General features: G+C 37.4%; 1 protein-coding gene across 6 annotated transcripts in view; it reads left to right on the top strand.

The window, feature by feature from the left end:
- Rps6kc1 (ribosomal protein S6 kinase C1) overlaps window positions 1-24,037 on the top strand; it is a 159,166-nt gene that overhangs the window by 32,306 nt on the left and 102,823 nt on the right. For all 6 annotated transcript variants that reach the window (XM_070041510.1, XM_070041514.1, XM_070041512.1 and 3 more), the window contains exons 4-5: window positions 13,520-13,635; window positions 19,757-19,850. In XM_070041510.1, the coding sequence (XP_069897611.1) occupies window positions 13,520-13,635; window positions 19,757-19,850 (210 nt within the window). The remainder of the gene's footprint in view (window positions 1-13,519; window positions 13,636-19,756; window positions 19,851-24,037) is intronic.

Here is a 24,037-nt window from a genome sequence, read left to right as displayed (position 1 = left end):
AATACTCTGTAAAGAGAGTAAGACTGTGCCTTTCAGACCTTTTAACATAGTAGGGCTTCAGGGAAGTAAAGTGTAAGCCTTAGAGGCAAATATTAGGTGAAAAGCTCTAAGTGTTAATTCAGCAGAAGCTGAAGTTAGACAAGGGCTGAACCTGAGATTTGTGGGTATAGCTGTTGTATAATTGAGTGAAGTCCAAAAACAGTATCAGAGACCTACCAATACATAAAAGCAGTTACATCTACAGAAGCATTGCTAGCAGGCACTGATAGTGTCAGATGTAGTACAAAATGAAAGTCCTCCCAAATTCTATTGTCAGGAAACAGACAAAAAGAAAATACCTTTCCCCATTCCCTTTTCCCCCAGCAGCCACAAACCTCACTATCTTTCACTGGAAAGGAAGTATGAATCAGAAGGTAGACTCCATAGACCAGAAGGCAGAATTAGGGTCTTGGTAAATTATTCTCAGGTTATGATGAGACTTAATCAGAGAGCTTTCAACATTTGCTCTGTTGGATTTTAGAATTACTGTGAGCCAGTTGATTCTTTACTGCCTTTGTTTTCTCTACTTTTTGTACAGGAATGCCTTTATCAGTTGTGCAATGCCTGCTTTATTATTAGATATTGAGTATGTTCAGGGCAGATAACTTGTTTCTAATTTCACAGGACAGGAGGAATTGTACTTAAAGAACTATACCTGGAGGGGCTGGGAAGGTGGCTCAGTGGTAGAGTGCTTGCCTTGCATGCCTGAGGCCCTGGGTTCGATTCCTCAGCACCACATAAGCAAAAAGAAAAAAGCCAGAAGTGGTGCTGTGGCTCAAGTGGTAGAGCGCTAGCCTTGAGCTGAAGAGCTGAGGGACAGTGCTCAGGCCCAGAGTTTCAGGCCCCAGGACTGGACCAAAAAAAACCCCAAAAAACAAAACTATACCTGGAGAACCTCATTCATACCTGGTTATCTACAAGATGAGATTCTGAATTTTGAACTACTGTTGTAATAGAATGAGACTTTTAGGGTCTACAGAGGATGTTTCCAGAGTATCTTGTATGTGGAAAGAATGTGAACCGTTGGGTGTCAATTGCTATATTCTAAAATGCCCCCTCCCGGTATTCATTTTCTTGTTTAGTTCATTCGACACTGAACCAGGATTAGTCTCTGACTACTGGCATATAGCAGAAGGGAAGCTATATTACTTTCAAGGTTGGGTTATACAGGAATGCTGCATCAGGTTCTGGTGGCTTCTGCCTGTAATCCTAGTTACTATGGAGGCTGAGATCTGAGGATAGTGGTTCAAAGCCAGCGCAGGCAAGAATGTCTGTGAGAGTCTTATCTCCAATTAACCACACAAAACCAGAAGTGGTGCTGTGGCTCAAATGTGGCTCAAAATAATGCAATGCTAGTTTTGAGCAAAAGAGCTCAGGAATAGTGTACACACCCTGACTTCAAATGCCATGACCAAAAACAACAAAAAGATTGAAGCTTCCATCTTAGGAACATTTCTGCCCCTCCCCTCAACTACCCATTCCCTCCAGTTTTCATATGAATTTTGGAGAAACCAGTTGCCATGTTTTAAGAATATTCAGCTTGGGGAGGTGAAGATGTTTCAAACTTTCAAAATAGTCCAAGATCATTTCTATGCTTTTAAAATCCTGTCACCTGTTACTGAGCTTTTATCCCATTTGCTTTATCATTTGCTACTCTTCCCCCCATAAAATATATGCAGCTATTTTTTTTTTCAGCAATTAAGTTCCAGATTTCATGGGCATTTACTCCCAAATACCTCAGTGTGAATTTTCTAAGCTTAGGAATATTCTGTAACAATAACAGGGTTTCATTATCAGTTTTGAGTAAAGTTAACATTGATGCAATGCTTACTTTAAACCTTCTATCTATATTCCAAATTTGTCAACTGAACTAATACTCCTTTTATTCCCTCTAGTATAGGATCCATTCTTGGATTGATATTTCCTTTGTGTTATTTGAAGTTAGGCTCCTTTATTCTGTAACATTTTTGTAGCCTTTATGTTTTTCTAAAAATTACATTGATATTAAAAAATTAAAATAGACTTCAAGGACCTCAAAAGGAATAAAATACTTAAGAATAAGTTTAAGAAATACAAGCTTTGTACAGTTAAAACTTTAACACATTGTAAGTAGTAACCACAGAAGACCTAAATAAATGGAAACAATCTATTTTTATGGATTGGAAAACTAATTATTATTATTATTATTAATAATTTACTGGTCCTGGAGCTTGAACTCAGGGCCTGGGTGCTGTTCCTGAGCCTCTTTGTGCTCAAGGCTAGCACTCTACCACTTGAGGCACAATGCCACTTCTGGCTTTTTCTGAATAGTTTATTAGAGATAAGAGTCTCACAGACTTTCCTGCCTGGGCTGGCTTCAAACTGCAAACCTCAGATTTCAGCCTCCTGAGTAGCGTAGCTAGGATTATAGTCATGAGCCACCAGCACCTGGCAAGACTTAATATTTTTAAGATAACAAACAATAGAGTACTTGACAAATTGTCCTACAGATTCAATGCAATTCTATCAAAATGTTAGCTGACTTTTTTTTTTTCAGGGAAATGTCAAGTCAACACTAACATTCATAAAAAATGCAAGACACCCTGATTCGCTGAACAATCTGGAAACAAAGTCTGCAGGACTCCAAAACAAGGTTGAGGGACTCATATTTTGTAACTTAAAAGTGAACCAAGTCTGCATGATGCTAGTGTAAGGACAGATATACAGATAAATGGAATAGAACTGAGAGTCCAGAAATGAACCCTTTATTTATGTGGACTTGGCTTTTCATGTTCCAAGACAATTTATTAGAGAAAAAAGAAATTTTTTAACAAACAATGCTGGGACAACTGAATGCAAACTTTATCATGTTAAAGTAAGTAAGCCAGATTCATAAGCCAGATTCATTCTTCTCTCATATGTGAAATCTAGACTATATTTGTATGTCTAACAGTATTTTGAGCTATGTACATGGACCTACTGAATGATTGTAATTGTAGGTCTGTTTAGGGGATAAAAGGAAGAAAGAGAGGGAAAAAGAATGATGAAAGCGAATAATATTGAAATACAGTGGCTTATTATTATTATTATTATTATTATTATTATTATTATTATTATTATTATTATTATTATTTCTGTGTGTGCTGGTGCTGGTCTTAACTCAGAGCCTCATGCTCTTCCTTGGCTTTTTTGCTTAAGGCTGGGACTCTGCGGTTTGAGCCACAGTCTCAATTTCTGTTTTTTTGCTGCTTAATTTGAGATAAGAGTCTCTTGGATTTATTTGCCTGGGACTGGCTTTGAACTGGGACCTTCAGATCTCAGCCTCCTGACTAGCTAGGGTTATAGGTATGAGCCACTAACACTGGGTTACTTTGGCATTTTTGAAGAATACTTTCTCCCTATTCTCCCTGACCTTGTCAGAGTATCATATGTGAATGCGTATGATGCTCATCTGCACCTCAGTTGTGATACCAATTTATTTGTGTCAACTGGCCAACTTTTCTTCTTGATTTGTGGCTTCCATACTAAGTTATCACAAATTTGCTGGTTTAGAACATTAGAAGTTTATTGTCCTATAGTTCTGAGGGCTACAAGTTTTGGAATTAGTATTGCTGGGAAGAAATGAAGTTGTTGGTAGGGCCACACTCCCTCCAGAGGCTTGGGAAAATTTGTTTCTTTTTTCTTTCATATTTTTAAGCTGCCTGCATTTCTTGGTTTGTGGCTATATTACTTGAATTTTCAAGGCCTCCATCTTGAAACCTCTTTGTGCTCTGTGTATTACTCTTTGAAATCTCCCTCTGCTCTTCTTACAAGGACACTGGAAATGGCATTTAGTGTACTCCCTGGTAATCCAGAATAAAAGCTCCATCTCAAGATCTGCAAGGATTCTTCTTGCGAAATAATATAACATTTGCAGATTCCAGAGCTTAGGACTTGATGCCTTTGGGGAGACACTTTTCAGACTATAAAACATTGAGTATTTTTCATTTCCTTTCTTGTAGCCAGCTAGTAAGTAACTTTTTAAGGCCATGCTTTTCTAACAGAATGGTCCCTTAGGTTTAGTATCCCTTGATGATGCTTGCATGAAAGAATGTTTGTGTGAGGTTTCCAAAATAATGAGTTTTCAATTTTGACATCTCCATATTTGATATTACTCTCCCCTCTCTCCTTGTGGATGTGTGTAGCTATAATCTTTACATCCATGAACCTATCCATGCACTTAGGTATCTGTACATATGTATGTAGCTATATGTAGCTATATACACACTTAATGTGTGTATATTCATCCAGACCTTATTGATTTGGACTTGCACTTATTTTTTGTTCCTGGTAGTCTGGAATTCATTAATGTGCCCAATTTTGATGCTTAAATTGCCCATCTTCAACCAGTCTTTTTAACTAGTTCTGTGTTTTTGCAACTCTTATCATATTCTTTTGTATTTCAGTACTTTTGATTTTTTTAAATTTAAATTTTATTGTCAAGATGATGTACATAGGGGTTACAGTTACATAAGTAAGATATGAATACATTCCTTGTTGAACTTGTTACCTCCTTCCTCATTTTTTCTCCCACTTTCCATCCTCCCAAATGCTTTTGATTTTTTTTAGATATAACAAGATATCCAGTATTTGTCTTGAAATCAGCTCCTCAGGATTTACCATTTCTTTAAGAATCTTAGTTGCTTTTGTGGGAAATGGTATTAGAGCTTCTGCCATTTACTAATTTAATTGCATTTTGGCTCCAGATCAGTCTTTATTACCTTGTGGGACCTCCTTTTCTATTGGTAAAGGTGAGCTCAGACAATAGAAGGATACTGAGAGAAGTAGATGTGGTATGTTTCTGTTTCTCTTGGTTGTGCTGCCACTGGTATATGTTGCCTCCTTCCTGCTGCTCCCTCCCTACCATCCCTGGGACTGTTGGCACCACAGCAGAGAGTTCCAGACTGTGATTCTTTGCCCACCAACCTTGGCACTCCTATTTAGGACGGCTCACTGCTCTCACCTAATGGCAGCCATACTATCTCCACTGAATTCTGAGTGCTAGTCATGCTAGGATATTCCTCTTCCAAATACTTCATTTAGTTTTTCCCCTCAACCCCAAGCAGTCCTTGAATTCTCTTTTATTATTATTCTTACAGTAGTAAATCCTATGCAGATGGTTAGCAATTCTGTAAGATGTTGCCTACAAATTGCTCAATTGATTCCATTTTTGGTCTGTACTCTTCCTTATCCAGAGACCATGTTTTTCTGGACAGTAGGTATGCTCATTGCAATTTACGTCTAAGCTCTTTCAGCAGCTACTTAGGAAGCATGCTTTTATTTATATGCATGCATACAATACAGTGTTTATGTACAACCCTACTTACATACAAACCTGTATATATACATGTTTCAATATAATCATATTGATATATGTTTTAGGAGTTATATAGATGTATGTATGTGAACACATACTTTTTTCCTTTATGAAAATGGGTACTTCTTGAGTCCATTGTGGACAAATATGTGGGTACAAATTACTAAACAAAATCTAGGTGTCAAGGGTGTAGGATCATAGATTCAGGGTCTAGGGCTAAAAATTGAGAGTGAAGGATATGAGTAGCCTTCAAAATTCTTTCTCCTTTGTAAAAATTCTTAGCAGATTATTTGAGATGTGGTGTTTAAAAATCAAGATGGAGATAATGGTTGGATTAATGCTGAAGTCAAGGACACAGATGTTCAGGCATAATATGGCATAAGTCTGGCTCCTAGTCACATCATCCACAATCTTTCTATTCCAGCACTTCTAAACCATTACGGCTGAGGCAAATGCTGTGAAGCCCAGACAACACAAATCCATGAAATACATGTTGAATAGGGATTTTCTTTTGTTAAACAAATTTATGTGGTCCTCTATACCTGACTTTGTTTTTTTTTTTTTTTTTTTTGCCTCAATTAGAAATGCTTCTTAATATGTGTCTTGGAAGATGGTTATTTTAGACTAACCAAGTCTTTTTACTCTCTAGAAAATTTTATCAGAAGATGCTTCATTTTACTTTTCTTTCAAAGAAATGGGTATTGGGAGGTCATTTACCAGATAATCTGTCATTTTCCCAATGAAATTGAAATGCCAACTTATGTTTAATGTTTTATATGAGTTGCTATTAACAACGATTTTTCTTTTTGTGGCATTTATTGTCTATTCTTATATAAATAAGTACTTCTGTATCGTGTTGATATTTGTGTTTTGTAAGTATGTTCTTATAACTGGTTTCAACTGTATTCTCTCTGGGGAAATGGTTGTCTTTCAGATATTGGCCTGGAACTTCCTGAGTTCTTACATTGTAATTATTGGTTCTATTGCCTCTTCACTTCATGTTCTTTTTTCCATTTCCTGCTCTCCACTGATTGGTTAGGCATTTCATTGTTTTTCCTTTGCTAAGCTTTGAAATAGAGGGCTCTGGAGGGACATTGGGGTGGGGAGGGGATGGTTTATCTTACCTCACATTTTTGACCCTAAACCTTATTTTCTTCTTGTTCATGTTGTGTTATTTCTAGAGGCCATCCTTTGGCCACATCCCAGTTCACAGTAACTTGACAAATTTATAGGCCTAACCAGTTTGCAGCCACCTTACAGAGGACACTAACCCACTGCAGGTGTATGGGAGAACAAGCTTCTAATCGATTTTTGTGTATTTGGGCTTTATTTGTGTACCTTCCCCTCAGCTTTGGCTTGCCAAAGCATCTTCAGACTTGTTCCCTGTGCTCCCCTTGGCATAGATATTATAGACTGTATACCTGATTGCCTTGTTGGTAAGTGGTCTCCTGGTGCCCCTTCCTCATCTGCATGTCTTCCAGACTAGGCTAGCCCTTACCACAGCAATGTTTCCCCTGACCTCCCAGCGCATACTGCATACCACAGGCAATCCCAATGGGATTCTTACATCATGGCTCTGTGGACCCACTTGCTAGCCTTGGCTTGCTACAACTTTAGAGAGACCTTTCTTGCTTTTGTATGGGACTTGAACTCAGGGCTTGGGTGCTGCCCCAGAGCTCTTTTGTTCAAGGCTAGCACTCTATCCCTTTGAGCCACAGCTCCACTTCTGGTTTTCTTGTTAATTGGAGGTAAGAGTCTCATGGTCTTTCCTGCCTGAGCTGGCTTTGAATCATGATTCCCAGGGCTCAGCCTTCTGAGTAGCTAGGATTGCAGGCATTAGCCACCAGTGCCTCACTCTTTCTTGCTTTTTTGACAAGTGTAGATCAGCTCTAGTCTGAGGAACCCAGCAAACTTCTTTGCAACTCAGTGGCTGCTACTGGATTTATTATTTATCAACATCTCCTTTTGCTTTTCACCCTCCCTGATGGCTCTCCAACATTTCCCCATGTATAGAGAGACTATTACACAGTACATTATAGATAGAGAAAAAATATATACAGAATATACACAGATGTCAAAGTGTATAGGCCATTATATACATACATGTCAACATATACATATAGGTTGATCAATGCACATGTGTCAACATATACACACATGTTGACCAACATATACATACACAGAATGCATGACACATGACACACATGACAAGATAGTGAAACATACGATATAGAATGCACATGACAAATGGCATGCGGCACACACGACACACAACATACATGACAATGCAACACATGAGGACACATGATCTACGACATGCACAGCACACATGACACATGTGACATGCTATTCACATTACATATGGCACACGGCATGTATTATATAAGATACATGATGTGACATTCACAACATATAGCACAAGTGACACGAGGCACAGCATACGACATTCATGTCACACAACATGTACAGCACATGCGACATGCACGACACATGACACCCGACACAAATGATACACGTGCCACACATGATCACATGACATGTAGAACACACGACAGATGACACAATACATGACATTCTGGTCACACATGTCCCATGTGACACGACACAAATGCTATACATGGCTAATGCGACATACGACACAAATGACATATATGACCTCTGTCATACATGGCATACTATATAGGAACACATGACACACGACTCTCAACACACATGACACAAGACACATGTCATGCGATACATGTTACAATGACACAGATGATACATGACACACGGCACTGCAACATACATGGCGCATGTGATATGCATGCACCATGTGAGACACCATGACACACATGGTCCATGACATGTATGTCATGACACATGGTAAACATGACATGCACGTCACATGACAAATGGCCCATATAATGCACCACATTCATGTCATATCACACTGGCATATAGTACATATGACTTGTGACATGCATGGTGTGTATGGCATCTATGACATGTGCATGACACACATGTCATGTGGCATTATGACATCCAGGACACAACACACATTATACATGGCACATATGACACATTACACACATGAGCCACAACACACATACCATACATGGCACACTTGACACATGTGACATGTGGCATATATGGAATGTATGACATATGCAATGTAAATGACACGACACACTACATACATGCCATATGATATTCATGATTCATGACCATACCTAACTTTGAATCTTTTCCAAAAGCATCTAGCATGATGCTAAATCCTGCAAGTCCTAACACCCTCCTGGCTGAAATGTCCCATGGATCCCAGTGGGCTAAATTCTGTATCATTTTTTTCAGGGAATTGGGACTATAACTTGTTTAGAGGTATGTTCCTGGTATTATTTGGCTAGAGAGAATTCACATTTTGCTTTTCTTTCCTTCATTTCTCTCATTTTTTTTTTTTTTTTTTTTTTGGGTCCGGTCGTGGGGCCTGAACTCTGGGCCTGGGCGCTGTCCCTCAGCTCTTCAGCTCAAGGCTAGTGCTCTACCACTTGAGCCACAGCGCCACTTCCGGCTTTTTTCTTTTTGCTTATGTGGTGCTGAGGAATCGAACCCAAGGCCTCAGGCATGCAAGGCAAGCGCTCTACCACTGAGCTAACTTCCCAGCCCTTTTCTTTTCCTTTATGAATGAATTTTTGTCACAGTTAATATCAGCATGAAGTTTTGGGTTAATTTCCTACTGATCAAGAATGAATTTTATTTCTCTATAACTAATTTCTGATCATTGACATATTTGTATTTTAAATCCCAAAATCTGCTATAAGTCTACTAGAGGCTTTTATTTCCAGTGATTAATCAATTTAGTTAGTATGTTTGAATTAAATTTCTTTCTATCTCTATCTATCTATCTATCTATCTATCTATCTATCTATCTATCTATCTATCTATCTATCTATCTATCTATTTATCTTTTGTCTATGGGGCTTAAACTCACCACTTTGAGCCACAGCACCACTTCGGCTTTTTGAGTGTTTAATTGGAGATAGTCTCATGGGGATTTAACTGCCTGGGCTGGCTTTGAACCATGATCCTCATATCTTAGCTTTCTGAATAGCTAGGATTACAGGCGTGAACCCCCAGTGCCCTGACAACTACAGTTTTTAATAAAAGATAATTGAATAACTTGGGGCAGGAGAGTGGCTTATACCTGATAAATAATATTGCATAATAAAACTTTCCTAGGAATTTTTTTTGCATGTTTTATCTTTACCTATTTTTTTTTTTTTTTTACTCTTTCCCAGGAAAAAAACATTGGCACTATGAATGTCAATTTGAAACGTCAGTGACGTTGCTACCTTTAGAATGAAAGTTCAACTTGTCCACCATTAGGATAACTATGAACTCTGCTGCTTCTATATTTTATCCTAGGAAGCATTTTATATTTATTAGGGTTAGTCGTTATTGCATTAAAGGTTAATTAGTCGTGTTTAGGCTACCAACACAATTTATTTTGTTACTCTGCACTATCTTTGGAACATAGAAGTGAGCATGTTCAGGCTGGGAAGGTGGCTCAGTGGTAGAGCTCTTGCTTTGCATGCCTGAGGCCCTGGGTTCAATTCCTCAGCACCACATAAGCAAAAAGAAAAAAAAGCCAGAAGTGGCGCTGTGGCTCAAGTGGTAGAGTGCTGGCCTTGAGCTGAAGGGCTGAGGGACAGCGCCCAGGCCCAGAGTTCAGGTCCCTGACCGGCCCCCCCCCAAAAAAAACAAAAAAAAAAAAGAGGTGAGCATGTTCTTTCATCATATTCTGATTCAATATACTGAATCTTTTCATACATAAGCCATTTTTTGTTTATTCCAAGTGTAGTGGAATAGAGATGCATAGATCACTACAAGTTTCATTCCTTAAGCATTTAGTTTACCTAAATGGGGAGGCAAGATTATTCACATTAGGATTAAATCAACCACCTCACAATTTTTTAAAAAATTGGTCGTGGGGCTTAAACTCTGGTCCTGGGCGCTGTCCCTCAGCTCTTCAGCTCAAGGCTAGTGCTCTACCACTTGAGTCACAGCACCATTTCTGGTTTTCTGAGTGGTTTATTGGAGGTAAGTGTCTCATGGACTTTTAGATCTCAGCCTTCTGAGTAGTTAGGATTGCAGGTGTGAACCACTGGTGCCCGGCTCACCTCATAATTTTTATTTGTTTAAGAAAAAAAGAACTTTCCAAGGTATCATAATCTAGTAGTATCATTTTAGATGTATTATTATCATTGGGAGAATATTTGTCACATATGATCTGAGACCTATGAATACACAGATTTGGTATTGTGGATTAGGCTAGGTGTGGTTACATGTGGTGATGTTTCAAACAATATAAGCCAGTTTCTTTCTCATTGCTGAAGGTCTGGAGACAACTTCATCAGGGATGGTGTGCAAGGATCAGGACTCAGCTCCTGATTTTGTTGCTCTGTGTTCATTTTTTAATCCTTCAATGGTCCTTTCTAGAAGGAGGAAGGGAAAGGAAGAAAAGCAGATATCTGTAAAGCTACAATTTAAATACCTTATTGGCTAGAATTTAGACCATTCTTTAACTGAAAGGCTATTTGACAATTATGTAGTCCTTTTGTTATTTTCTGAGCTCCTGTGTATATTGTTAAAAATCAAGTATCAGTATATTTCTAGAAAAGAAAGTGATAGCAGATATTTAGATAGCAGCTGGACGCCTATTCTAGCAAATGAGTAGAAAGCTGGATATTAGAATTTAGAATTATCTGCATGACTGCTCCAGGGCTCTGGATTCTTTGAGGATGCCAAAATTTTATAAACCTCTTCTCTAGGAAAATGTACCCCTGTAAGTATGCATGGGATTCTATGAGATTGTTGTCTATGAGATTGTTGTTGTTTTTATTTTTAGAATTTATTTGTTTGCGTGTATATGTGGACTCACTGTTAACATTTCTTATTTGAATGTTCTGTAAGAAATTATTCTTATTCTTATTATTTTGGTCAGTAATGGTGCTTGAACTCAGGGCCTGGGTGCTATCCCTGAGCTCCTTTTGCTCAAGGCTAGTGTTCTACCACTTTGAGCCACAGCACCACTTCTTGGTTTTCTGGTGGTTAATTGGAGATAAGAGTCTCACGGACTTTCCTGTCCAGGCTGGCTTTGAACCACAATCCTCAGATGTCACCCTCCTGAGTAGCTAGGATTATAGGCATGAGCCACTGACATCTGGCTAACTAAGTTTTTGTTTGGTACCAGTAATGGAGCTTGAACTCAGGGCCTGCTCCTTAGCGTTTTTGCTCAAGGATGGTGTTCTACCACTTGAGCCACAGTTGTACTTCTGTCTTTTTGGTAGTTAATCAGAGAGAAATGACTTATGGACTTTTCTGTCTGGGCTGGCTTTCAACCAGATCTCAGATCTGGTTCTCAGAACCAGACCTCAGATCTCAGCTTCCTGAGTAGTTAGAATTAAGGTATATGACATCATATACCTCTTTCAAAGCATGGCTTTGAAAGTTTTTTTGGGAAAAATTTTTTGTTTTCATAGTCCACAAAAATTTCCTAGCATAGTCTTTATGCTAGTCACTATAACAGTCTTGAAAATTCAAAAATATTATCATCTGCTAAGGGTTCACTGTGTGCCTGATATATATCTTGGAGCCTTGTGCCTTATCTTTTATTTTCTCTACTTTACAATGAAGAAGTAACCTGCCTAAGATTTTGTAGTTTGTGAATGCTAGAATTTTTTGTTGTTGTTGTTTATTTTGGTTGGTTGTGGGGCTTGAACTCAGGGCCTGGTTCTGACCCTGAGCTATTTTGCTCAAGGCTAGCTCTCTACCACTTTGAGCCCCAGTGCTACTTCTGGTTTTCTGGTGGTTAGTTAGGGAGATGTATCTCATGGACTTGCCTGCCTGGGCTGGCTTTGAACCTTGTTCTTCAGATCTCTCAGCTTTCTGCATAGCTAGGTTTACAGATGTAAACCACTTGTGCATGGTTCTCCTCTCTCTCTCTCTCTCTCTCTCTCTCTCTCTCTCTCTCTCTCTCTCTCTCTCTCTCTCTCTCTCTCTCTCTCTCTCTCTCTCTCTCTCTCTCTCTCTGTCTGTCTCTGTTGGTCATGGGGCTTGAAGTCAGGGTTGGGGTGCCAGCCTTTATCTTCTTTTGCTCAAAGCTAGCGCTCTACCAGTTGAGCCAGAACTTCACTTAAAACCGCAGAGCTTGTATTTGAACCCAGGTCTAACTCTAATACCTTTAGAGTTCTTTTTTCTTTTTCTTTTTCTTTTCTAGATCTTTTCTTAGTTATGAAGTAAACACTTTTCCCTACGATTGAGGCCCATTGAGTGGAGGGTAATTTAGTGTTTCAGTTTTGAAATTCTTGTCTTGATTTTTATAACTGGAAATCTCTTTGTGCCTAGTTTTCTGTAATATTTTGCAAAAACACTTAAAATGTTTTAAGTGTGTGATAATGCTACTCTTTTGATTTTGTATTGTTTTAAACCTATATTGCAATCAGTATGGTACTGGCAGTGTGACAAATGCCAACTGGTAATCTAAGAGTTGGACTAAATGATCATATTTGAAAATGTCTTTTCAGCATTCAAATTGCACATGCCATTAAGAATTCTGTGAAAACCACCTCTGGTCCTCTTGTGAAGCAGAACTCACTGGCTCTGTGTACTCTTTTCTCACAAGCTTGCTGTCATGTGTGTGACAGTGCCACACACAGATTTAGCATAAAAGCTTTTACTTCAAGCTGAGGTATTTGACCCCACTGATAATACAGATGTTTTCATAATTTCCTCTCTTCATTGGCTTTTCAAATAAAAAAGAGTAGAAAAGAGGAAATTATGTGAGTAATGATAATATTAAATTACTGTGGTAATTCATTCATGTTCTCTAAAATTCTCTTTTCCAATGTAGTGTCACATCACCAACATCATAAGAAGTAAGTTCCTTACACTGCCATTTATTTCTCAGTTGACATCTCCACCTCCTGTTTTTATCAGAAACATCATTTTTTTTTTCTTGCTAATGCTAACTATAGAGTCTACATGTGACTTCAGGAGTTGGCTGTTATAATAAGCACCATAGAGAGGCAGTGGTAGGCCTGCTGCTGCTTTGTGAGCAGTGTTTGGTTGTTCTTTCTGTAAGTGTTGGCTCTTATTTAATTCTAGGGAGATTTGATAAAACTGTTATTGAAGAGAGAAGACAGTGTGCCGAAGACCTGCTGCAATTCTCTGCCAATATTCCTGCTCTGTACAACAGTAAGCAGCTTGAAGACTTTTTCAAGGTTTGTAGTCTTTCTGGAATATCTTATATCTTACTAATACTTTTATAGTCACTTTTTGAGTTTTTGTTTCAGTTGTAGTCTTCTCTTTGGAATACAAATCCATTTGCATTTGTTGCAGTTACACTAATTTATATAAAGGTATGCATAATGGTCATTGCACAGCTGGAGGTAGGTCACCGAATATTAATGTTTTAAGCTTCATGACAAGCATTTTTTTTCATTCTAAGATCTTTACTTTTTTTCTGTTTTGAAATATAGTCTCATTTTGTAGCTAAGGTTGGCTTTGAACTATCAATTCTTCTGTGTGCTGGGATTATAGGTATCTATCATTTATAATAATATTTTTCTAAAGATAGGTGCTAGTTGCTTATGCCTATAATCCTAGCTACTCAGACGTGGACTGAAAGCTGATGATTACAGTTTAAAGCCAACTTGGGCAGATCTTTGAGACTCTTGACCTCCACACACTAGTTTTCTGATTTATTATTTATTTTACATTAACAACTGTGCAGATAGCTAGTTAGTATTGTATTTCACTACTACATTTTACTTGTTGAATTTTGTTAGCTTTCTAGAAAAAGGCTAGGTAATTGTTTTGTTGTTTTTTTTTCTCTTTAACAGATAGTATGAATTTGTATAAAGGTAATTTGTACACTAAAAAAATAGCTATAGCTTTTTTTTTTTTAGGTTTGATAAAGTGTAATTTGTTGATTTTTTTTTTCCTTTTTGGAGTAATCCAAAGTCATGCAGATTTTCTCCCATGTTTTTTCTAAAAGTTTCAATATTACATTTAGGTCTCTGGTCCATTTTCTGTTAATTTTTGTGCATGGTGTGAAGTAGTAGACCAAATTCAACTTCTGATACATGTATATCTGACTCAAGAAACTATACTTTCTAGTATTGAGTTGTGTTAGCACTGTTGCTGAAGATAAATTGATTGTAATTGTAATGACTATTTCTGTTGCTTTAATCTACTAGAGTGTTCTTATACAACTACTACCATAAGACTGTCTATAAAGGTATCAACCTGTACCTTCAGAAGTTTTAAAATCAGATAGTAAAAGTTAGCCAATTTCATTTATTTATTTATTTATTTGTTGGTTTTGGGGCTTGAACTCTGGGCCTGAACGCTGTCCCTTAGCTCTTCAGCTCAAGGTGAGCGCTCGACCACTTGAGCCACAACGCCATTTCCGGTTTTCTGGTGGTTAATTGGAGATAAGAGTCTCTTGGATTTTCCTGCCTGAACTGGCTTTGGACTGTGATGCTCAGATCTCAGCCTCCTGAACAGCTAGGATTAGAGGTGTGAGCTACCAGCACCCAGCCTCCAATTTTATTTTTATTAAAAAATTCTTATGATAATTTTGAGTGCTTTAATTTCCAGAAAAATTTAGCATCGATTTGATCATCTGAACAAATACTATCATAGCTACAACTTGAGAGAAAATATAAAACTTACATACCTAATAAAAATGACTTTTAGCCAGAATATATTCAGAATATATTCTTACAACTCAGCAAAACAATAGGTAGATTTTTTTTGGGGGGGTCTGGTCGTGGGGTCTGGGCCTGGGAGCTATCCCTCAGCTCTTCAGCTAAGGCTAGCGCTCTACCACTTGAGCCACAGCACCACTTCCGGCTTTTTTCTTTTTGCTTATGTGGTGCTGAGGAATCAAACCCAGGGCCTCAGGCATGCAAGGCAAGCGCTCTACCACTGAGCCACCTTCCTAGCCCAACAATAGGTAGATTTTACTAGACATTTAACTAAAGAAGACATAGGAAAAAGCCTAGGAGATATTAGCCAGTATAAACTACAATTAACACAAAAGTAAGATACTACTACATACTTGCTACATTGGTTATAATTACAAAGTCAGAGAGTACCAAGTGTTGGTGAGATTGTGGAGGAATTTGTTTACTCACATACTGTTGGAGAATATAAAATAGTAGTCACTTTGGACAACATTTGGCTTGGGGCATGGCACAAGTGATAGAGTGCTTGCATTGCAAGCACAACTCACTAAGTTCAATCCTCAGTGCTAATAAAAATAAAATGACTTATTATAAGACCTTGAAGTTCCACTCTTCAAAACCTACCTAAGAATAACAAAAATATTTTTGCACAAAGATGTATACACAATGTTTCCAGCTACATTAATCATAAGTACCAAGAGCTAAAAACAAAGCAAAAGCCAATCAATCTGTCAGTGGATTTTTTAGCAAGTGCAATTATACACACACATACACACACACACACACACACAAACACACATATATGTATATATATATATATACACACATATACATATGTACTTTATACACACAACTTACTGTTTTATTTCTGGGATTTTTTATGGTATATTTTCAGTCTGTGGATCACTGGGGGGATAGTCTGCTGTGTGTGTGTGTACGCACACGCGTGCATGCACACATGCGTGTGCAAGTCAGTCCTGTTACTTGAACTCAAGGCTTGGGTGCTGCCCCTGAGCTTTTGTGCTTAAGGCTAGTGTTCTACCACTTGAGCCACAGTTCCACTTTTGGCTTTTTGTTGGTTAATTAGAGATAAAAGTCTCACAGACTTTCTTGCTTGGGCTAGCTTCAAACAGTGATTCTTGGATCTCAGCCTCCTGAGTAGCTAGGATTACAGGGGTGAGCCACTAGCACCTGACAATTCATATGTTTTATGAATTCTTAGCATATTGACTTAATTTTTAGCATTATTGATATAATTGTTCAATTTTACTCTCATTTACTCTTTATTGTTGTTAATTTCTTACAGCTTAATTTATGACACTTCCCCTCCCCCCACACACTGGGAATTGAATGGTAAGGGGGTGCTCTACTATGCCCCTGGCTCTCTTACTGAATAAATTATAAGTTGATTTTTATCATATGTATGTTAAAAAATCCCATAGTTTATATAGGATTTGGTACTACCTATGATGTGATGGCCTATACCTATAATCCTAGGACTCTGGTACTTAAGGCAGGCAGATTGTGAATTTGGGTAGCCTGGGTTACAGAACAAGTTTAAGGCCAGCCTAGATTACTTAGTGAGAAAATTAAAAGGTGGGGAGACTAGAGATACAGCTCAGTGGTAAAATAGATGTTTAGCATACATGATTCAAGGCTTAGTTCACAACATGGTTAGTTCACAAATTCCCAGCATTTCATTTATTTATTTATTTTACAAAATTCTAAAAGCAGGTATCTTCTTTCATAAAATCTAAAAATGAGTGCCTTCTAACAGTTCCTATAATTAAGAATGACCAGATATAAAAGATAAAGAATGAAGAGTTGACTTTTATTTAAAGTATTTAAAGTAATAATCTGACTTCTATTAAGCCCAACTATTTTTTTTTCTTTTTTTGTTTTTGTCAGTCATGGGACTTGAACTCAGGACCTGGGCACTATCCCTGAGCTTTTTCACCCAAGGCTAGCGGTCTATCACTTTGAGCCACAGCATCACTTCCAGTTTTGTGATTTTTGTGATGGTTAATTGGAGCTAGAGTGTCATGGACTTTCCTGCCTGGCTGGCTTCGAACCATGATCCTCAGATCTCAGCCTCCTGAGTAGCTAGGATTATACGTGTGAGCCACTGGTACCCAGCCCAACTAATTTTTAAGCCTGCTAGCATGTGTGAGTTTGTGTGACTTCCAGGATACCTTTCAGGACTTCTTTTTTCTTTCTTTCTTTCTTTTTTTTTTTTTTTGGGTCCGGTCGTGGGGCCTGAACTCTGGGCCTGGGTGCTGTCCCTCAGCTCTTCAGCTCAAGGCTAGTGCTCTACCATTTGAGCCACAGCGCCACTTCCGGCTTTTTTCTTTTTGCTTATGTGGTACTGAGGAATCGAACCCAGGGCCTCATGCATGCAAGGCAAGCGCTCTACCACTGAGCCACCTTCCCAGCCCTCCTTTCACGACTTCTATAAAGCAAAATTGATTCTGCTTATACCTTTTTTTTTTTTTTTTTGCAATTACAGACACCATGACAGAAAGAAACAATTGCCAGAGGACAGCCAAGAACTAAATACTGCTTTATCAATTTGACTTGACCTTTTTATATTTAGCATCTGATAAATTTAGCATAATTTGAAGAGTAGTGAAAGATTAAATAACAAAGTCAAATCATAAGAGACTATTACAAACTTTTATATTACTATTTCTATTTCGTTACTCTAAATCATAAGTTTGCAATGTCCTGTCAATGTCTTTTAAAATATCGGCTTTCTTCAGTAAACTAGATAATAAAAAATCAAGTTACCAATAATTTTTTGTGTGAAAAGTTACTTGAATAGATCCATTAATACCAGGAAAATTAAGTAACCCACTATATTAAAATCACCTTTCCTTTTTTCTCTCTGTCTCTCTGTCTGTCTCTCTCTTTCTCTTTCTTTTTTTTCTCTCTTTCTCCCTTCCTTCCTTCCTTCCTTAATTTAAGAACCAATGTTTGTTTTCTTGGATTTTTGCTTATTTTTTGCTTTGTATTTCATTAATTTTTATCCCAAACTTTATTATTTTTTTCATTTTGCTTTCTTTGTACTTAATGCTCATTAATTCCAAAAAGTGAAAATTATTGATTAAAGGCTTATTGTCTAATACAGACATTTACAGCAACACATTTTCCTCTGAACACTGCTCAGAGCACCATATTTTTTATGTGTAGTTTGTTCTTTTTTTATGCAGTTCAGTGTATTTTTTGATGCTGTGAAATTTCTCTTGATCCAGGGTTACTGAGAAATAAATAGTTATTTATTTCCAAGTTAACATAGCTTGTATGATTTTGATTCCTTTATGTTAATAAGCATATGATATATCCAGGAGAAGGTTTCATGTGTACTTAAAAGGAATATATATTATTTTATTAGGTAGAATATTTCTGATTAGAGATAGTGAGTTCTTTATGCTAAATGACATGTTTGCTGTCCTGGTAGTTAGTTTTGGGGCATTTGGTGGAAGACAGAAAGAAGGATGTTAAATATCAGAAGAGTTGCTTTATGAATTATTTGTAATTGTCCATGATTGGAGTATTCAGTTGTAAAGCCACAGCAAAAAAATCACACCACCACTTTTCTAAAGAAACCATTCTCTAGTTACATGTGGAGAAAGAGAAAATATCTTTTGAGGCCTGAGTTTGTGAATCTAGATAAATAATAAAAATGATGGTCACATGGAGGAATCCATTTTATATTCATGATTTATATGTTTAAAAATTGTCTCTTCACTAAAAATATCTTACATCTATTTTATCTGTCATGTACAAGTAAGCCTAAATGACTTCACTGAGGAGTTATGTGATATGTTGTTATTTATGATTTTATAAAAGCCAATAAACACTTAATAGAGTCCATCGTTTTTCCCTACTCAAAACAATTATTTCCAAGGACACTAAATGATATCTAGCTGATGGGTTCTTTTCTTCTTGTGACTTTTCTTTTCTGGAGGTACTCAGGTTTGAATCAGAATTTTACACTGGCTTAAGCAGGTACTCTATCACTTGAGCCACTCTGCTAGTCCCTTTTTGTATTGGTTATTTTTCCAGATCGAGTCTCTTGAGTCTGGGCATGCCAGAACTATGATTCTCCTATTTGTGCTATCTTTTTTGCTTGGATGACAGATGTGTGCTCCTGTACCCAGCCATTAGTTGAGGAGAGGGAGTCTTTTGAACTTGTGCTCCCAGTGTTGCCTGGGGAACCATGATCCCCCCTCTCTGCCACCCAAGTTTCTAAGATTGCTGACTTGAACTACTGTACCTGTCACACTTTCTTTGTGAATGCCTTTGATAGATTTAATGTATTTTATTAAAAATTGCTTATTATAAACAGTATTTTCATAAAATTTAAAAATAATAGTTACTTTTAGAGCAGCTTAGTTTGAAAGAATAATTAAGCAGAAAGTACTCTGTGCCCATGTATTGCCTCTGCTGCCTCTTGCACTGGTATTGTATACTTGTTATAGTTGATGAACCAATGTTGATTTACTTCCTGATTCTTTTAAAACCGTAGTATTCTACTTTGCTACATTAGTTTCTATAATCTGTATACATCCCCAGTTGAGGTAAATAATATTTACTGCTGATATTTCATGCTCTTTATAACAAGGAAACACAACTGTTTTCATCTTTTTAGGGTGGAATAATTAATGATGGTTCTGAATTAATTGGTCCTGCTGAAGCTTACTCCGATTCTATTGTTGATATCTTTCCTGAGTATAGTACAGAAGGTAAGAGACTTTAATTTCTTTTGCATGCCAAAGATTTTATGGGGGGCAGACTGGCTGTCTATAGGAAATATAGTGCATTTAGCTTATTCTGAGATACTTTTATCTCTATCAGATTTTAACTGACATGAGGTGTACTCATTTGGGTAGCTGTCTCAAATTTAATTGGCAGCTTTTTTCTTTCCTAGTAGTATATACAATAGTGACTTAACTTACAATCAGTGGCATTCTAGATTTGATGGGAGTTTATATCTTAGTAAGAATTTTTTGGTCTGAGATCAGGACATGAGCTTGGTACCTGATGCTTTTGCTCACTGGCTAGCACTCTACCAATGGAACCATGTCTACAATCCCAAGTAAGACCTTTTTATATACTAGGCAGTACAACTTACTTTATACTAATTTCTCAGCATTTGACTTTTAGATATTCCAGACTGCTTTAAAAACTGAGTCATTTACCTAGAAAGAATAAGCCTAAGGCAATTTTAGTGTGTTTGATATGATTTCTAATTACATGAGTCTAAACCAAAGTATTTTCTTGCTTTTAATCTTTAATTCAAGAATGCTCACTGTCTTGTTTTGTTCCCTTAACAAGCGATCTTTGAATTTATATGAAGATTTTTAATACATGCATTTTTATAACAATATTTTTTTCCATAACTAGTTTCTTCCTGGGAAGATTATAGAATTAAAAATAAGAGTGGTTGTGGGGGGCAAAAGAGGGCTGATTATTTAGAAACAAAATAGATTTGAGGTTGGCTAGATGTGGCTTGTTAAAGGTAAAATAATAGAGTAAACATGTTTTTTATCTCTTTGGTGAGTAAGAGTTTATGGTGGAAGACATTGCTTTATGATGTTACATGGAAGGTAGCCACGATCATTGAAGTGCTGTGTTTGTGCTGGTGTTAACAGCTGGCTGTTAACAGATGTTAACAGCCACATGATTCTTTCCTTTCTTGACTTGGTAAGACCAGCAAGTTGCTATCTGTTGTATTGGTTGATAAACTTGTACTCATTTTTCTGTTGGTGCTTTCACTTTAAGAAATGGTTAGCTTTTGCTCCTTTTCCTTGTGGTTTACATTGACTTAAAAGCAAGTTCATTCATTGAAACCTTCTGTGGAATGGAAGAAAGCTGTGGGCCTAGCCCTCAAATACTTTTGACTTTCCTGACTCCCTCAGAGTCATACCAGAACATTGCTGACAGTAACTTGAGTTTATAATCTATATGATTTTTGGAAAACACATCTATTCTCTTTGACCTGATTTACTCTTAGAGTTTGGCTAGGTTTTAGAAAAGTTTAGCTCCTACTTGTGATACCAATGTGCTTTTAATTCTAGAACAGGTTTCCTTGGAAGGTGTCTTCTTCTTCTGGTCTGTCTGATGCCTCAGTTTCCTGACTCCTGAGGAAGGAATGTGTTTTCCACCTGTAAAATGTACTGATTCTATGACATTGAATTAATAAAAAAGTAGGAAAGGAGAATAGAAAGGAGGATATTCAGCAAGGACTTAGAACCTCATTCTTGCTAGGCAGGTACCCTCCCACTTGAGCCGCCCCTCCAGCCCCCAAAGGACATGTTTTCTTTGGAGGGTTTTATACTTTAGGAATGAAACTGTTTTCATTAATTTTTTTTTGTAATGGGAAAGGAGCTCAATGGCTTGCTTATGCTAAACAAGTGTTCTTATGCCAAGTCACATTTCTAGCCTTAAAATTTAGGAGAGGAATCGGGCAATCTGACAAGGCCTTATGACAGAAAAAAGTAATATTGGTATTTTATCCTGTCATGTAGTTTAGTATTTCAGCTGTGTATTCTGGCCCATGAAGTGTGAATACCAAGGAGTCATTAATGTGGTTAATGCTTATTTTTACCCCTCCCTTTAGAGCCTGGCTAATTAATCCTGAGGAACAATACTTTCTTGACCAATACTGAAGAATTACTGTCAAGAGAGTTTGCAAATTCACTGTTATCTACATGGAGAAATGACTTAAAATATACTTTAATTGTATTATTTAGGTGTTGCATGAAGGGGTTACTATTTCATAAGTCGGGTAATAAGTATGAGAAATGACTGAAATAATTTTGAGATTTTCTGGCCTAGTGGGAATTTGGAAGATTTACTTCATAACCAAAAGCCCTGGTAATCCTAGAGGCAACCAAGGGAGAGAAACATCAGTAGCAAAAGAGCAGGAAAGCTGGCAGCCAGCCAGACTAGGCAGATAGGTACAGAAGAGATCCAATAATAAGAGGAGAAACCAGACATGGAAAGAGGCCATTCTGGCTCTTTTTTTTTTTTTTTTTTTTTTAAATAACTACCCACTCTTGGGAACTAGTGAGGTTCCTCAAGAATCATATTTGGTCCTTCCAAGGGGAATGTTTCCAGTGATCTAATTACCCAGAAGGTTTCACCTCCTTACTTACCTACCTCCAGGGTTCCAGCACAAAAAACTTTTGGGAATTGAACCGCAACTAAACTGTAGCAGGTGATAAGTTTCTTACTTCTCAGTGCATAGTGATGGGGCTACGTGATTATAACTTCTGTTAGCACTTTAAAAATGTAACATGCAAACCCGTTTGAATGAAAGTTCTAAAGGAAACATGAAAATCTGGAATGTGTGTTTTTGTTTTAGATCTATGCTTGTTTTATATTGCAGGAGAGAAACTGCTTTTAGAGTTAATAAGTATCTTGTTAAACTAGGAACTTTCATTTTTTATTTATTTGTTTTTAAAATGGTTATTATAAAGTTGATGTAAAGATGGATTACCATTTCATAAGTCAGTGATGAGTACATTTCTTTTTGGGCAGTGTCACCCCTTCCTTCATTCTCTACCAGTTTTCCCCTCCTGTCTTTTTTCCCCTCCTGTCTACAAGTTGTGTAGCTCATTTTCAACATAGCTTCTACTGAGTACCAGTACTTCATTTGTTCACCCCATGTCCCTCCAATTTTGTGCTCTTCCCTTATCTCCCAAAGACAGAAAAACAAACAAACAAGACAGAAAAGAAAAATAAAGGGAAAACCCCCCTCTTGTTTCCATTTCCTGGAGTCCATTTTCATTTATTTATTTTTGATTATACACACATATGTATATATACACAGTCTTTAGTTGTATAAAGGGGTTTCAATTCAATTTTTCAGTTTATGAGTACAGTGCATGTTGGTCTTACCCCTTCTGTTGTTCTTCTTTCCCCTCAGACTGTGATTGATTATTGTACTGAAAAATGTGAAATTATTCAGCAGGATTTTAGATAAAAGGTTGACATTGTTTTCCAGTTCTTAAATGAAGTGCTGGTTATTCTTTATCTCCTTTGTCCAGAGCAATTAAACTATATTTTCCCAAAGATGAAAGGCAATCTAATTGATTGTTGCCATCTTATTTTCATTTTAAACTTGCATGTTTCGTTTGAACTAAACTTACTCATAAGGTTGCTGTGACACTGTGGAAACCTGCCCAGAGTGGTGCATGAGACCTGAGCTTCTGACATGTTTCCCTCAGCTGTTGGCCTGTTTGAAGGATGCAGGTTGCTTTACTGCTATGCTGCCCTTGAAACTGGTGCCTTTGATGTTTGTCTGGCTCATCTGGCAATCTGTGTCATTTCCTCTTCCTAATACATTACTTGACTTCCTTCGCAGTTTTGAGAGGGACATTTTCCAGGACCATGCAGAAAACCAGAGAAAATAATTTGATATCATAACCACAAGTACAAATTGGGAGATCAGCCTCTTCTTTATATGTAACATATTTTAAGAGTGAATATTCTTAGATATATCTTGGAATAGCACAATCTCCCTGTTTCTTTGGGGTACTGGAAATCATGGAATTCCCCATGTGCTCATTGTAATAATTCTGGAGACTACAAAGAACCTATCGAGTCTTTAGTTAGCATTTTAGCATAAATGAAGTGTGTGTGTGTGTGTGTGTGTGTGTGTGTGTGTGTGTGTGTGTGTGTGTGTGTGTGTGTGTGTGTGTGTGTGTGTGTGTGTGTGTGTGTGTGTGTGTGTGTGTATAGCTGTGTGTATCTACCTACCTCTCTCTTTTTTTTTTTTTTTTGCTGGTCCTGGGTCTTGAACTTAGGGCCTGGGTGCTAACCCTGAGTTTCTTTTTGCTCAAGGCTAGCACTCTACCACTTGAGCCACAGCACCATATCTGGCTTTTTCTGAGTGTATTGGTCTCATAGACTCTTAGACTTATAG

Source organism: Dipodomys merriami, unplaced genomic scaffold (genome assembly GCF_024711535.1).
Source record: "Dipodomys merriami isolate MVZ:Mamm:240054 unplaced genomic scaffold, mDipMer1.0.p SCAF_31, whole genome shotgun sequence".
NCBI lineage: Eukaryota > Metazoa > Chordata > Mammalia > Rodentia > Heteromyidae > Dipodomys > Dipodomys merriami.
Note: the sequence above shows the minus strand (reverse complement) of the source record. Positions and strands in the feature narration are given on the sequence as shown.